General features: G+C 46.4%; 2 protein-coding genes across 3 annotated transcripts in view; one reads left to right on the plus strand and one right to left on the minus strand.

The window, feature by feature from the left end:
• The window catches only part of LOC139378634 (calcium/calmodulin-dependent protein kinase type 1D-like), a 62080-nt gene extending 56523 nt beyond the window's left edge, over positions 1–5557 (plus strand). Inside the window, exons 7-11 of the mRNA XM_071120978.1 lie at positions 212–324; positions 727–805; positions 917–1004; positions 1925–2210; positions 2322–5557. Of these exons, the coding sequence (XP_070977079.1) occupies positions 212–324; positions 727–805; positions 917–1004; positions 1925–2210; positions 2322–2446 (691 nt within the window). The 3' untranslated portion in view covers positions 2447–5557. The remainder of the gene's footprint in view (positions 1–211; positions 325–726; positions 806–916; positions 1005–1924; positions 2211–2321) is intronic.
• Positions 5558–7333: 1776 nt separating this feature from the next.
• On the minus strand, positions 7334–15607 carry LOC139378635 (coiled-coil domain-containing protein 3-like). Of its 2 annotated transcripts, XM_071120981.1 has the most exons (4): positions 14826–15454; positions 14350–14524; positions 12546–12611; positions 7661–8108 (listed from the first exon to the last, which is right to left on the minus strand). In XM_071120981.1, exons 1-4 carry the CDS (start codon positions 15257–15259, stop codon positions 7800–7802), a joined length of 984 nt encoding a protein of 327 aa, XP_070977082.1. In that variant the 5' UTR covers positions 15260–15454; the 3' UTR covers positions 7661–7799. The 2 variants fall into 2 exon arrangements, with proteins under 2 accessions (XP_070977083.1, XP_070977082.1); XM_071120982.1 differs by lacking the exon at positions 12546–12611 and having other exon boundaries at positions 7334–8108; positions 14826–15607.
• Between the last annotated feature and the right edge of the window lie 413 nt (positions 15608–16020).

Here is a 16020-nt window from a genome sequence, read left to right on the forward strand (position 1 = left end):
AGGATGAGGTTAGGAGAGCAGACAGAGAAAAGGTTTAGGATACATTACAGTCACCTTGTCAGTTTATCAATTGAATAGTTGTTCCAGCATTTGTCTCATTCGTCATCATGTTATTCTATTATCATCTTGAAAGGAAACGATTCCCTGAGGTAGGAAGTAAATGCATGTTAACTTTTTTTTTTATGAGCTCACTTCCTGTCTCTGTCTACAGGTTGTGCGGCTATCCTCCATTCTACGATGAGAATGACTCCAAGCTCTTTGAGCAGATCCTCAAAGCAGACTATGAGTTTGACGCGCCATACTGGGACGACATATCTGATTCAGGTAAGGTGTGTGTGTGTGTGTGTGTGTGTGTGTGTGTCTAATGGAGTGAGTAATCCCCTTCAGACAGAGCATCCTCCTCTTCTTCCTCCCGTCTGGCAAATATGGACACCACACCAACATAGCTACTTTCTCTATGCTGTGACGTCGTCCTCTTGGAATTTGTGTGTGTTTTTAAGAGGTCATCACAGACCTGATCTGAGAACCCTATATTCTCCAGTTTGGCACCAGTCTAACCAGTAAACCATGAAACAACAGTAGTTATTACAGGAAGAGAGCGGAGGCTTCATCCAGGTGTTCGGTACACTGGCCAGGGAGTGTGGGAAACCATGTGCCTTGAACTGTGGACTGTTTGTGTATGTTGTGATGAGTGTGAGCTACTGTTCCCTCATGGGTTTTTCACAGCCAAAGACTTTATCGGCAGTCTGATGGAGAAAGACCCGGCGAAGCGCTTCACCTGTGACCAGGCCCTCAGACACCCATGGTGAGAGACAACACACACCGATCATAAACGCGCTCGAGCGCACACACACACCCACACACACACACTCATGTGGGTATTATGGGATGTTAAAGTGTCTGTGTGTGTGTTCAGGATCGCTGGGGACACGGCCCTCTGCAAGAACATCCACGAGTCTGTGAGCAGGCAGATCAGGAAAAACTTTGCCAAGAGCAAATGGAGGGTAGGTTTGCATGTATGGTAATAAATGTCTGAGTGTCATTCAAGTGTCCGAGTGTGTCTGAATGATTGCTTATTTAATGTAGTGTTTATAAATCATACACTGGTCTCTTCCTCTCTCTCTTCCCCCCTCTCTCTCTCTCCTCTCTCTCTCTCTCCTCTCTCTCTTCCTCTCTCTCTCTTCCTCTCTCTCTTTCTCCCTCTCTCTCTTCTCTTGCTCTCTTTCTTCTCTCTCGCTCTCTTGTCTTCTCTCTCGCTCTCTTCCTCTCTCTTTCTTCTCTCTCGCTCTTCTCTCTCTTCCTCTCTCTTCCCCTCTCTCTCTCCTCCCCTCTCTCCTCCCCTCTCTCTCTCTCCTCTCTCTCTCTCCTCTCTCTCTCTCTTCTCTTGCTCTCTTTCTTCTCTCTCGCTCTCTTGTCTTCTCTCTCGCTCTCTTCCTCTCTCTTTCTTCTCTCTCGCTCTTCTCTCTCTTCCTCTCTCTTCCCCTCTCTCTCTCCTCCCCTCTCTCTCTCCCCTCTCTCTCCCCTCTCTCTCTCCCCTCTCTCTCTCTCCTCTCTCTCTCTCCTCTCTCTCTCTCTTCTCTTGCTCTCTTTCTTCTCTCTCGCTCTCTTGTCTTCTCTCTCGCTCTCTCTTTCTTCTCTCTCGCTCTTCTCTCTCTTCCTCTCTCTTCCCCTCTCTCTCTCCTCCCCTCTCTCTCTCTCCTCTCTCTCTCTCCTCTCTCTCTATCTTCTCTTGCTCTCTTTCTTCTCTCTCGCTCTCTTGTCTTCTCTCTCGCTCTCTTCCTCTCTCTTTCTTCTCTCTCGCTCTTCCCTCTCTTCCCCTCTCTTCCCCTCTCTCTCTCCTCCCCTCTCTCTCTCTCTCTCCCCCCTCTCTCTCTCTCTCCTCCCCTCTCTCTCTCCTCCCCTCTCTCTCTCTCTCCCTCTCCAGCAAGCCTTCAATGCCACTGCAGTGGTGCGACACATGAGGAGACTGCAGTTGAGCAGCAGTATGGGCCAGAGCATGGACAGCTCTCACCCTCACCCTCCTAACAGCCGGGCCGCACAGATGCAGAACCAACGGAACCAGGCCAACCAGAACCAGGCCAACCAGACTCCCAACCAGACCCCTAGCCAGAGCTCTACTCAACCCTCTCTGAGTCCAAGCCAGACTCGGAGCCAGAACCCTAATGCAGCCATTATGAAGAGCTTTTCTGTTGACTCACCTCACAAGGACTGTAAGTGGACATGTATGCATCCACACAAACACACAAACCATGAACTAGTAAACACCGACTACCAGTTTGTTAGTTCTGACTGTGTGTTCATAGCCTCTGTTCTCCCCCCAGGTGCCCCAGCCACTCCCACCCCCTGCAGCCTGGCGTCTGCAGCCTCCTCTGTCCCTTCCGGGGGGGCGGAGCTCGCCCGGCCCCACCCATCCACTGTTGCCACGGTACTAACAGAGACTAAGTGACGCCAGGTCCCGCGGGGGACCAGCTGGGAGGCTACGGCGCTGTGAGAGAGAGAGGGGCGAAAACCGCACCCTCCCCTTCCTTACCGTGCCCCTACTACCCCCACCCAGCCTGCCCCCCGCCCTGCCCCTCCCCCACGCTGCATCTGGGAGGACTGGGAGAGCAGAGGACTCTAAACCCATTGCACCAATCACAACACGCCATACTCACCTTGGACACGCCCATTGTGTCGACTCTGTGGAACCACACCCACTCCGAGAGCATTATTAATTGGTTTACCTTTTGAGTGTTTGTTTCTGTCCGAAACCATGATGAGTGAAGTGGGTGTGTTTTCAGAAGCTGCCGTCGGATTGGGCGTAGTCTACGTCAGTCAAACTCAATTTCCCTGTAGTCTTTCCGGCATCTTCTAGAAGGTCCTACTTGTGAGTTTTTAAAGTCTGTTTATTTTCTTTAATTCATCCTCTGGGTTAACAGTTACCAACTGGATCATTTTTCATTTGTGTTTTCTTGCGCTTTTTTTTCCCATGTTTATGTTCGCGCCCGTGTTTAAGACGTGCTTTAAAATTACCATAAGACTGTTGTGTGATGTTTCATGAGTAAGCGCTTTATCTATTTGCATGTTGAGGTTTGGACGCGGTTTCAGACCTAGATAATGTGTGTACAGCTACCAAGTTAGACTCTTCATCTACGTGAATTTATCAGACAGAGAATGGAGATTGTAAACAGTTTTGAAATACCCAAAATGGGGTCAGAGCATTGTACAACTTATTTGTTAAGGGAAACATGCACTATGTTTAATTATTGTCTTACTTTATAAGACTTTTATAACGACCACCCTATATGGGACGCATATACAGTATATTATAAAACACACTGCAGGTTTGGGATCGAGTTGGAGAGTGCTGGACAGGGATGTCCCCTGTTAAAGTTTTAACCATCACCTGTTAGTTACCTGTGGGGTTTCCCATCCTAAAGATCAGGGGCTACAGGTGGGAAACCAGGCACTTCCAAATGTGCCTCAGAAAAAGCCCATGAAAAAGAGCAGCCATCTCTGTAGTGTTGTGTCAGCATGGGGAAACCTTGACCTACTGTATCAGTTTCCCAGGATCCAAGATGGTGGAGCTGTTGTCTCTACCCCCATCCCTTTTACAAAGCCATGACCTCACCACAAGAGCCATCATTGTGATGACATCATCAACCGGCACCCAGTACACAAGTTCTCAGGGATTTGGACTGGGTGCCGTGGTGACCCTTGTTGCTGTAGAAACCGGTCGCGAGCATAGATTTGTCTACACAGTTAGATGCAAGTCCAACGATCCCTTTATGTCATTGTAATGTCTAGCCAAAGCACTGTTGAAACAGAGAATATGTGGACACTGATTATACCTGATTAAACACTGATGGTTAGCTATGAGCTAGACCTACGACCCTGGCCGATCCCCACTGAGAAATGGATTGTTTTGAAACGAAGGACTGAACTCTGATAATCTGGAGAAAGATGACAGAAGACCAGATGTTTTCTATTTCTCTCCCCCTTGCCTTCTCCTTTTCTCTCTGTCCCACCCCTCCAATCCCTCTCTTTTTCTTTCAAGTTACTTTAAGACCAGTTCACTGTATACTGTAGAAGTTTCACCTAACACTGGGACTGTTACGCTCACGACACCAGGGTCCCCTAACCAGACTATGGCCAGACACAGCCCTGCATATAGCCTGCAAATAGCCTACATATAGAGGTCAAAGTGCAGTATTATTATCTGGCCTCGTGGTCCTGGGTCAACCATCAAGTGTGATGTCATCGACTGGATTATTTTAGGGGGTGGGTGGGCTTTACTTTAGGGCTCCGTTTTTGTTTATTTATTTATTTTAATCGAGGCAAGCATGTATTGTTTTCGGATATGAATGGATATATTTGTTGGAAACGTCTTGTAAATATGAATGCTAATTTGTAAGATAACCTATGCGAATGTTGTGCAGTTCGGGCGGGCGTGTGTGTGTGTGTGTGTGTTTGTGTGTGGGGGGTTGATTTGTATTCTCTTTGGAATGTTTAATGTGTTTTAAATTAGCTACAGCCCCCCACACCTCCATCCCGCACCACACCAAGCTTTGATACCACGATATTCAGAGCATACCGTACTGAACACTCAGTAACTGCCATCTGCGGCGTTACCATGGAGACGACGCCATCAATATTCTAAACAATATCCGACTAAAGAAAATACAAATAAAAACCATCTGACTAAGTCATCGGTCGTCCACTTTACCCCCTTGCTCACTGACACTACGGCAACAGGCGCCCCAACACACCTAAACACATGCCCATGATCAGCTGTCATGAGGGAGAGAAAAATCCCACAATGCATCGCAACGCTTTTTTCTGAAGATGAAATGCAAAGCATGTTGAAAAGTGCTTAAATAAATCCAACTCCACAAGTGTTTGCATTAACTTTTATATGCCATTGTATGATGTCAGTATCTGTATCTAAAGAAGATGATCAATGTGTCCATAGAGAGCAGAGTATTGTTGGGGACCACTGCATCTCCCTGTGGGTTCCTGTGAAGTCCAGAGCTCGGGGAATGGGCCATATTTACGCTGCATGTGACCAAAACAAACCTCCATCTTGTGTGGCGGTCTCTCACTAACGACTCCTGGTAGATGTTCCCCTTAACCACAGATCTAGGATCAGAAAACTCTCCCTCAATCTAAAGCTTAACCATTAGATACTAACTCAAACATAAATCTCGGATCAGAATATCCTCCCTCAATCTGAACCCTAACTAATAGATATACTAACAACCATAGATCTAGGATCAGCATATCCTCCTTTGATCTGAACCTAAACCATTAGGGGGAAGAGAAAATATCTGACCTTGTATCAGTGGTAAGGGGCAACTTTCTTCCTACTTCGTTAAGCAGACACCACCTTCCATTTTGTGTGGCAGAGTGAGTTGCCCTGCCACTCTTACTGTGCTGTGATGACCTTCTGTTATGGGGCTTGTATATCCGATGCCTTCGACAATCATGTGCACATATCAGTTACCATGACGACGACAGAGGCCAGAATGACTGATTTTAGTTTTTTTCTCTCCTGAAATAAATCCTGAACAATCATAAAGCAACCGTCTCCGTGTGTCTTTGTGCAGGGATTACTACACTTTAAGCCATTCAAAGTTTGTTTTTGCACTTAGATTGATTTCCACTTCTAATTGGCTTGTTTGTTGACCCCTGACCTTTTTGCCTTGACGACCAGAGAAAGATTACAAAGGAGTCGTGTCCCTCCATAACCCTTCCATGCACACAACCCCTGACTTCAGACACACCACAGATGCTCAACAGACAGACATTTGACAGATGTCTAGCAGATTCACAGATGTTCCTCTCACAGACCCACTTCAGGTCCATCTATGACCCTTGGTCTGAGTGAATGTGAAGGCACATTGATCTACATGCTCACAAAACAATTGCCTCAGGCATCAATGTTGTGTTTTCCCAATACACTTTATTTCTAATTGTATAGCAAATGACTGTTAATTCACTAATATAGTTAGAACTAGCCACTTATCGCCAAGTGTGATTGGACTTTAATTGGTGAAAGTGGTCTGAGATTGACCTGTAGTTCTTCTGGAACTGGGGGCCAATTCAAACTGCAGCCACATTACGCACCTCTCATACTCACTCCCAGCACGTCAGCCTCTCTCCTCTCACAGTTATTGACCTTTGAACCCGTACAATGGATCTGGACTCTGAGTCGTGTGCAAATTCCAACCCATTCGTCTTGTTTACATTGTCGCCCCCCCCCTGCGTCTGTCTTTTTGCTCTCCTGGTCAGAGGAATGCAAAGAGAAGCTCAGGGAGATCATTCTCTCATAGACGTTAACAAACTCAAAGCAACACACACACTTAGACACACGCACAATATGACATTCTCAAAGCGAGTTGAGCAAGTGTGGGTGGGGGGGGGGCCTGCTGTTGTTGGACGAGAGGTTATGGTGCGTGTGAGTGGTGCGGGGGGATAGTTGAGAGGTTTTGGGTTCCCTTATCTTTTTGCCTTTTAAAGTGTTTCCCTCTCTCTCCTCTGTGCCCAGATACACAGACCCTCATCCCTCCCACTCTCTCCTATTTAGGCTCCATAGATGGCCTACAATCGATGGGATATACTGAAACGGCAACCAGAACGATCTTTCTCTCCTTCCTCGTTCTCCTCCTTTTCCTACTCCATCATCACATGTTCCTTGTCTTGCTTTTCCCTCTCATCGTTTTCCTCGTTCTTCTCTGTCCCTTTCCTCATCTCTAGCTTCTAGAAAATGGCAGACAGCGGGTCCATCTGATTAACTGGAGATGGATCTGAGCTGGTATGTTGGGGATTTTCTCAGGGCCAATCCAAAGACTGATAGAGCGTCTCCCTCTCTCCTGCCCAGAAAAGCACGCAAGCACATTCCGTTCTGCTCTGTGTCCCTAGCATAGACTGACAGACTATAGAAGAGTGGAGTGTGTGTGTGTGTGTGTGTGTGTGTTGTCCCCTACAGTTACAGGTATTTGTTTTCCTGTGCTCATGGACCCAGATGAAGATTGAGGCTGTAGGGGTCTTCGTGATGAGGTTCAAGTCTTAGGACACGAACTCCAGCAAAAGGGGAGGGCAGTGAAGACTGTGTGTGTGTCTCTCTCTGTGGGGGTGGCACATCTGGCTTTATCCCGCAGTGCCTGGAGGAGAGAGGGAAACCCATTGAGCCCGTAACAGCAACCCACAACTCTCTCTTTCATCCTCCACTCTTTTCTTTACCTCTTTTTTGTTTTGTTTTTTTACCAATAATGGAATTTCAGTTGGTGTGTGTAGTTTGTTTGGCCAAAAACAACAGATTGTGTAATCTGGAAATAAAACACCCAAGCGTTAGTAATCCTGATTAGAGTTTATATGCAGCTTCAGTAATACATTCATACATAATGATCCCAATGCCTCATGGACATTCTCTTTGGTAGTGTTGGCACGAGGACAGCAACAGACAACACATGGAACAAATGCCCACAGACACACCTACCAGAAAGTGACCTCACTTTCTTCATTCACTCATCATATACTCACTCTAAATGAAATCATTTCATCTGTCTATCCATCAGCTGTATGACAGTGCTGTGTATTAATAGGAGCTATACACTATCTCTCTCCCTCTCATTCTCTCGAGTCATTCACTAATTCAAATTGGACAAAATTGCTATTCGAGGGCTACTGGATGCCCTCTCTATGTAATGTGTGTAGGAACTACAGTATATATGGCACTAAATGAGTGTTGAGTGTGTGCCTGTGAACAACAGGAATTAGAGAGACTGCCCAGCAGTCTTTAACAACATCCAGTCCAAAGACTAAAGCGGTGTGTGTGGCGTGCGGTGTAACACAGTCTCCTGGTATCTGTTGGGCGTAGCCTCCTGTGTGATAGTATTGAGGTGGTGCCCAGCCCGTCTCTCTGCTGACCTCAGCCTCTCCTCCAGCCCTTGCCTCTCCTGCTCCACCCGGCGCTGGCTCTTCCTGGCGTTCCGGAGGGAGCGCTTCACCTTCCGGACGCGCTCCTTCAGCTGCCTGTTCCTCCTCTCCAGCTGGCCCAGGCGCTCCTGCTGCTTCCTGCTCTTCTCCTCCTCCTCGAACAGAGCCCCCTGCACCGAGGAGCACAAGAGCTGGAGGGGATGGGGAGGGAGGAGGAAGAGAGAGAAAGAGAGGTGTGGAGAGAGAGAAATTAAATCAACATTGGATGGAAATATCTATTAGCAGAAGTGTCATTCATCTAATCATTTTAAAGGGGGTGCACTATCTGGTGAACTTTTTAATGTACAACTCGATGATACTTGTGTCCCGCCATTTTCAAAGGGCATGACACTCAATTTGTGAAATCAATGTCTGAATATGTATTTGAGCATAGTGCAACAGGGAAGTTGACCTGAGGGTCTTCTGTAAACATGGGTACGAATACAGCATGCCAGTAAGTATGTTCTGTTGGCATCAGGAGGAGAGCGTGAGAGCCCCAGTGACGACATCTTCCCATCAGTGTGTGTTCCTTTGGTTCGTTTATCTCCACCGCTTTAGTTACTTCTCCTTGGCTGGTGCCTTTCTTCTCCTAAGGGTTTCTGACAGACCTGACGCTCTGTGTGTGTGCATGCGTGTGTGTGCGTGTTACATGCTCAGGCTTGATGAACACAGGGGTTGTGAGAGAGACCACAGGGAGTAGGGGCCCTGACTCTTTAAGGGCTCTAAGACCCACTTATGAGTTTGGGTGGAAGAAGCTCTGAGAAACAGTACTGTAGCTAGCTAGTCCAGCTAGTCCCGCCCCCTCCAATGAGTCAAGGTGCAATGTAGCCTCTGTGGAATATAGTACACCATCATCTCTCCCGGAGTTATGGCGGTTCTGAGGGGCCATCATTTTCCAGCTCATTGGAGGGGGCGAGACCTCTCTGTGGGGTTTCCCCTCCTAATGCTACGTTAGGCTTCAGGTCGGCATTGCGGAGGGCCCCGGGCCCCTAATATATCCCCAGAGGGTTGCGTTGACGTGTTTTTGTCCAATGGCTAGCTCTCAAAACATTCTGCCCTAACGAGCATCCCATCTCCCTTTAATAAACAAAAGTGGTATCTGGGAGGAAAAACATGATAGCTCGAATAATTTAACTCTATGCTGTAACTCCTAAAGTCCAGTACTAGAGTCCTGACTGTTAAATGTGTGGACAGTGTGCACTCCAAAAAAATGTGGGTTGTTTGGATGACCCAACTGTTGGGTTGCAGGTATTGGGTCACTTAGTTGAGTTTTCTATAAAAAGAGCAAGGTTGTTGATGTTGGGTCATATTGAGATATGACCCACCAGGTCAGATCAGAACACTGGAGGCGTGGCTTAGTAGCGGCGTAGCTTTCAGGAAGTTGTTTTTGGCCACCTGTGAGGGTAACTGTAATTCCAGTTCATCTGTTGTATTGTCATGACATGTTAAGGTTGAATACTGACACTTTTGTAACTTTAATGACGCTTACACAAGTGTGAGTTATATTTGGATAGTTACCACTTTGTTACGATATGTAAATAATAATGTTATTAATTGTATATTAGAATGTAATGTGCAAAAATATTCAAGAAACATTGAAATGTGCAGTGTACAAACTTAACATGATGAACTGTAATGACATTCACTCTCACGGGTGGCCCAAAAAAGAACCCTGAAATACACACCCCTAATAGGCCACACCTCCTGAAAATAATAATTGAATTACATAAAAACATTACCCAGCATAAATCTGAATAAAAACCCAACTGATGGTTAAATTAACCCATGTTTGGGTAATCCAAACAACCCAACAGGTTGGGTTATTCACACCCCCCAACTGGCTGGGTAAAGATAACCCAGCATATGTTCAATATTTACCCAGCGCTGGGTTACCAAATAATCAAAATTGGGTTGTTTTTAACACAGTGTAGTGATAGTTTACCTCAGAAAAACTAAACCACCCAATCAAAGTTCCCTCACATTTTCTGGGGGCACTGAGCAAATTTTAGGTTTTGTGAGTGGAAACTTGAACTGAGTTAGTGGAAACTTGACATTTTTTGCAACTTCCGCCACGCATCTACCGTGAACATTGAGGATGTACCCTTACAATTTTAGACAGTAGCCAACTAAACCAATGGAGCCAATCCCATAACATTTTCACATGGAAATAGCTTTTGATTTCTATGATATAGCCTAAAGTAGCCTAATATGTGGTGTTCAATGCAGGCCTACATTGAATTAAAAAAGTTTTTACATTATGAAGGGCTGATCATTCAAAAGGCACTCGCACATCTGAACTATCTTTTTTTGCAGGTGCATGGTAAAAGTTTAACATGGAAACAAAGAAGAAACCCGCAAACTGCTCTTGTTGGTATCACTGCTTTAAAAAAAAAATTCTACCCATTGTTCAACAAATACTTATCTATAACTGGGCTAATAACTTGCTAACTAGCAAAGAATATCAACAAATGTGAACACCGCGGCTCTGCGCTCTGATCTGAACTGATCGCTCATGGGCTACCCCTGCCAGTAGAATTCTACTCCGTTGAGCTCTGGCTCTACCTACAAGAAGATAAGACTCAATCTTGCAAAATTAGATTTGTTTTGGTTTGTTGCATTGAAAATGGGCTGATATAATGTTGATTCGATCACAGAAAAAACGTTGATCTATATAGTGCAAACTAATGGGGTGATCTCAGTGAAGTTCAATCACTTGCTTTTCTGTGCAGCCTGGCATTTCTCCTGTGTGGCAGTCCTAGAGGAGGTGCGCGGCCACGTACACGGCAGTTTAAATGGGACATTGCACCCAATCCAGGGACCTGGTAGTCTGCCTGAGACCAAACTCAGTGTCTTTCTGACTTCCGAGTCTGGAAAGCCTGTTTTGATGTTGTCGGCAAGACTTGTCGATAATGAAGGGGGCTGTGTTTTTTGACTGATTGGTTCTCCTACTCAAACACCAACAGGGACAGTGCAGCCCCCTTCCAATACACCTGTTGGTTTTTCAGATCTAAACAACGAGAGGTCTCAACCCCCCAGGGGAAAAAAACAATCCAAACTCAAAAAAAAATTGTGCTAATATTGCACCAACAAACGGACTCCTGTCCAGACCAGTGTGTCGCGTCTCTCCCTCGCTGTTTACCACATTAGTCGCGGGCTAGGGACCTGGTACTTTGGGACATTATCCAAAGCTAACTCCCAACCATCCATCTATCTATCCCCAGCACCACCTGTCAAAACATCCGGGTGTTACCTGCTTGCTGTGGAGGATCATCTGTGTAAACACCACTTAGAGAAACAGGCACACCCGCACACAGACACACAAAAAGACACGTACACCGAGAAACACACAAACCCATTACCACACACAGCAGTCTACCCTCTGACCTGAACAGAGGTCCGTCCTCCTTACAGCCTCTGAGCAGCTGTAAAACCTTAATCTAAACCCCGTCTGTGTGTGTGAGTAATGCGACTGTGTGTGTGTGACTGAATGTGCAACAAGATCCCACTATTTTACCAATTTGACTTCAGATTTTGACATTTGTTCCCATTTCTCCTAACATAACATGTATGTATCCAAACGTCCTCAACGGTGGGATAGGGTTACTGTTACAACAGAAACGATGACAGTTCAATTAGGCATTCATTCCAAATGGTTAGATTTGCACTGGGATTTAACACACAACCCTTGGAGCCAGAGCTCGCAGTTTACGCCCGTCCACCATCCCCATCCACAACGCCTGACTAAATCACAAGCATACTTGATGGTAACGGTGCTCACCGTTGCCCCTAGTGGAAGGTTTTTAAGCCCTTTCCTGGCTACCTGGACGGACGTCAAATTTCGCCTTGGATCTTGGTTGGTATGTATGCATGCAGGTCTGCTCGAGTTACAGTGTGGCAGCCACAGTATGGAGCATACACTGACCTTCTGTTTGGCAGAGTACACACTGTGAATACTCCACTGAGTGCATGTATGGGGGAGTTGGGGGGAAGGGGGTCTAATTTGAGATTTCCATGCCCTAGGGAAGAAGGCTAGGGTGCATTAGATGACAAAGTATTTACCCTTGCTGTGACTGAATTCAACTAAATGAAACATTAAAAGGGGTTAGAAAGGGAGGGCTTTTGCATTATTATTACCACAGTTCTGGACATCAGGTAGGACTGACTGAGTCACAGAACACACTGACTGTTATGAAGATGCTTAGAGGTGTTCCTGTATTTAGGCTGGAGAAGCATTGCGGGACGGGGCATTTGTTCATATGAGAGACCCAGATCTGTCCCGACATCTCCCTATAACTCCAGTCTCTTTATCTCTCCCTCCCTCTCTTTTCTCTCTCCCCAATATGTCTTTGTTTTCCTCCCTCCTTCTTTCTCTCTCTCTCTTACCGGTCTCTATTTATCTCTCATTTATCAACCCCTGCAGGCTTTTCTCTTAAATAAAAGAGAGGAAGTCTTTTGAGAGAAGGAATTCTGAGGACAAAATGTCCATGGATTCGTTTTGGTGCTCCGGAACCGCTCTGGAGTGTATAAGAAGGGGATTAATCGAGTGCTAATTGGGGGTTTGGGTGTAAGTGGAGGCGCTCTCATCTTACCTTCCCATCCAGCTTTCCAGCCTGCATGGGATGTCCATCTGGAACCTCAGCGTTCCCACAGGAAAACTACAGAGCAGACAGCGCTAGACTCATCATCCTAGCCTCTCCCAGCCAATCCCGAACTAACCACCATCTGTCCAACACATCACTGAAGAGAGCCTCAGTCACATGTTAACCTCACACCTGTGTGTGTGTGTCTGTGTGCAGTGACGTAGTGGTGATAAAATAGGTGGGTAAACTCTGATCGTCGGCCGTTGTGAAAAAAGTAACACTCCTTATACTTTCAATGCATTTTCCAGCAAGAAGTGGGTAAACTGCATTCAGTTGCGTTTACCCTCCACTACACCACTGCGTGTGGGTGTGTGTGAGCTGTGGTTCCATTGATCGGTTCCCACAGGGTTTGTAGTATAATTTTTAAGCCTGTTTTTCTCTCATTAACTTTGTCTATATTTCCATAGCGTAAACTCTGACAACACACACATCTGCTTCAACACCCACCCACCCCCCCCCGGGGTTACGACCCCTGCATGTCAGTACCTGGGCTCACGCCACGCAGTGTCTTTAACCCCTAACCTCTCAACCCGTTAACCCATCAGAAACTCGACACCCTGCGTGTCACAAGTCTTCGGTCAACGTATTACAGGCTCTCTGGGATAGACACAAGAAGAGGAGAAGACCTGACCACTGTACCTCTGAGGTTTCACATGACATCATCCCTCCATCCCTCCATTTCAGTGTCTGCAGGTCTTGAAAACAATGGGTACGTAGGTGTAATCCACATACATGGCCAAGCGAAGCCTCTAGCATGTTGCTAACACCTATCCAGTCCTTTCAGGTCTACAGATCTGTGAACACCCGAAGGGGTATGACTATGAGCATGTGACCAGGTCAGCAACAGTTTTTGGTCCAGTGAACCTTGGGAATGGCTGAGTGTGTGTCTGTATTGTCTTGACCTCAGTAGAAATACATCTCATGCCTAGGGAATCAGAGGAGACAGGAGGTCACATGACTTAATCAATGACTGCTTTGATCTCAGAGTCAGGTTAGTCTAGTTAAGCAGCGTGACCTAGACACATGCAAACACACGGTCAGCTGGGTGGGCAGTCTGTGTGTTGGTGCGGTCTTTGTGTCTGATTCTTAAATTGTGTCTCTATAGCTAATGAGACATGTCAATACATCTCACACAACAGAGTACTGTCTGAGGATGATGGTGGCTCAGAGGTGAATGTCTGACTGTGTGTTTGTGCTTTACTCTGTGAAGGTCAGCGAGATGATTGCTGCAGATGTACACACATCTGGAGAGAGGGGAGCTACATGTGAGCACCTGCTGTATCCAGGGGCAACAAGGTTGTAAAGAATAGAGTTTAATATAGCTTGCCTTAGTTACAACCCTACTCTGCTACACATCTGTGTGTGTGTGTGTGTGTGTGTGTGTGTGTGTGTGTGTGTGTGTGTGTGTGTGTGTGTGTGTGTGTGTGTGTGTGTGTGTGTGTGTACGGTAGGTGTGTGCCAGCGTGCATACATGTGTGTGCACGTGTGGCTGTCTGTTGACGTTTTACAAGCAGGTAGAACTTATATTTCCAGCTGTTCGGACCCAGAGGACCCTACCCTGCCTTCTCATCTCTCTTCCTGCCCCTTTCTCTTGTTATCTCCATTCATCTACCTTTTCCCCTATTTTTCTCCCTTTCTCTCTCTTTTTCCCTCTCAAACCCATATTCCCCTCTAGCTATCTTTCTCTCCCTCCCCCTCTCTCTCTGTCTCCCCCCCATTATGTACAGTACATGCAGTGTGTTGCGTGGCCTACCCTGCTGTCCTCCTGGGGGTCCCACTCTGGGGAGAAGGTCTGGAGGGGTTGGCCATGGGAGCAGTTGGAGAACTGGAACAGGCTGGAGAACGTACGGCGGTTCTCTACGGTGTCTGGGAAGATGGCGTCCTGGAAGTTGACCCCGTGGGGCAGGATGTTGTAGTTCTCATCCATCCTGTAGGAGGTAAACCAACAAACACTGTGAGTGACTGAGTGCGTGCTTCCTATAGGGTCAAAACGTGACCTCTAAAGGGGCTCAAGTCTGTATTATATCACCCAGTACATCGAGAAAGAAGAGGATAGCGGAGTTAAATATTGTAGGCCTATATGCTGTAAAGTCTATGTTTTTGTGTGTGTTTATGATGCATCACACTCTTAAATGTATTTGTGATTATGTGCGATGTACACAGGTTCCCGGTCACCAGGTCATCCTGACTCACCAAGTCATCCTGACTCACCAGGTCATCCTGACTCACCGGAGGAAGAAGATATAGGAGTAGTTCTCCATCACGGTGTGAGACTGGCACGACAGGTACCCCAGCCCTGTCAGGTTGAGGCGCGAGCCCGCCGGCACCTCCAGCATGCTGCCCCACGCCTGGTCGCACATGAGCTCCACCTCTGCGGAGTAGAGTAACCCTTCCTCAGCGCCCTCATAACCATACAGAGAGTTGTAGATGCCCTCTGCCCCGCCATACTCCTCCCGGTGAATTGCCAGCACCTTGGCATACACAATGATCTCTGCCAGTTCCGCACGGCAGCTCTCACTCAGTGGACGCCACTCGGTGGGCAGTTGGCACCCGTACGCAACGCTCGCCATGGAGCCAAGAGCGAGAAGCAAAGGGGCAAAGGTCGTCATGTCTGGCACAAATCCGATAAAAACAATATTTTGGAAATAAATATATAAAAACATTTACAATAAAAGTTCCTTTATATCCAGTGATAGGGGCATATAATAACGGCACTGTGATCGTATTGTTGAATTATAGTCCGTTAAAATGTAACTGCTTCCAGTTAAGTTGGATGAAAACTATTTGACAGATCACACACAGAGAAACAGACCTGCTCCTGTCGTTAAATCTGAGTCCGTTTGTCAGTCCGTTAAAGACAGAGTATATCCACATACAGATAATCCAATGTTATGACCCAGTGTTTAAGTGCGCATTTTTTGAGCCCGGTGCAGCGCAAGTCCAGTCCCATTCAAAGACATTCCAGAAGGCTCCTCAAAGCACCTTCATTCTCAAAGATCTCTCCGACCAATGAGACTGCACCAAAGTTTACACAGCCAATCATTGAACCGCCCCTGTTTTACTACAAAAACTTTTTAATAGGCTTATTACAGAAATATTTTAAACGGTTTGGAGGAATGCAGGCATGCGCGCTGGTGTGCGTAACGCTCTCATTCTGTTACTTTTGTTGTTGTTGCTTGTTTATTATTTTTGCCACGTCAAGCATTGTGTGCTTTCTTGGCCAAATCAAATTAATGTAGTCTTGTCTATGTTGTGCATTAAAGTCTTTGTCAAGGAACAGTAGGCATGCTTGTTTGTCCAAATATGTGTAAGCATTTATTAGTACGATAATATGTGATTGTTAATAAATAGCCAATGACATAATGTAGGCCTATATTTTTTATATCATATGGCGATACATACATACCCAGAGGAGACTAGTGGG

Source organism: Oncorhynchus clarkii, chromosome 21, assembly GCF_045791955.1.
Source record: "Oncorhynchus clarkii lewisi isolate Uvic-CL-2024 chromosome 21, UVic_Ocla_1.0, whole genome shotgun sequence".
Classification (NCBI taxonomy): Eukaryota; Metazoa; Chordata; class Actinopteri; order Salmoniformes; family Salmonidae; genus Oncorhynchus; species Oncorhynchus clarkii.

Bases quoted from the DNA above. Each gene is read 5' to 3' on its own strand.
- LOC139378635 (XM_071120981.1), bottom strand. From the start codon at position 15,259: ATGTTTTTATATATTTATTTCCAAAATATTGTTTTTATCGGATTTGTG. The intron at 12,612-14,349 runs GTAGGCCACGCA...TCTGCTCTGTAG, and splicing joins ACCCCCAGGAGGACAGCAGG to TTTTCCTGTGGGAACGCTGA. The intron at 8,109-12,545 runs GTAAGATGAGAG...CATCCCCTCCAG, and splicing joins CTGGAAAGCTGGATGGGAAG to CTCTTGTGCTCCTCGGTGCA.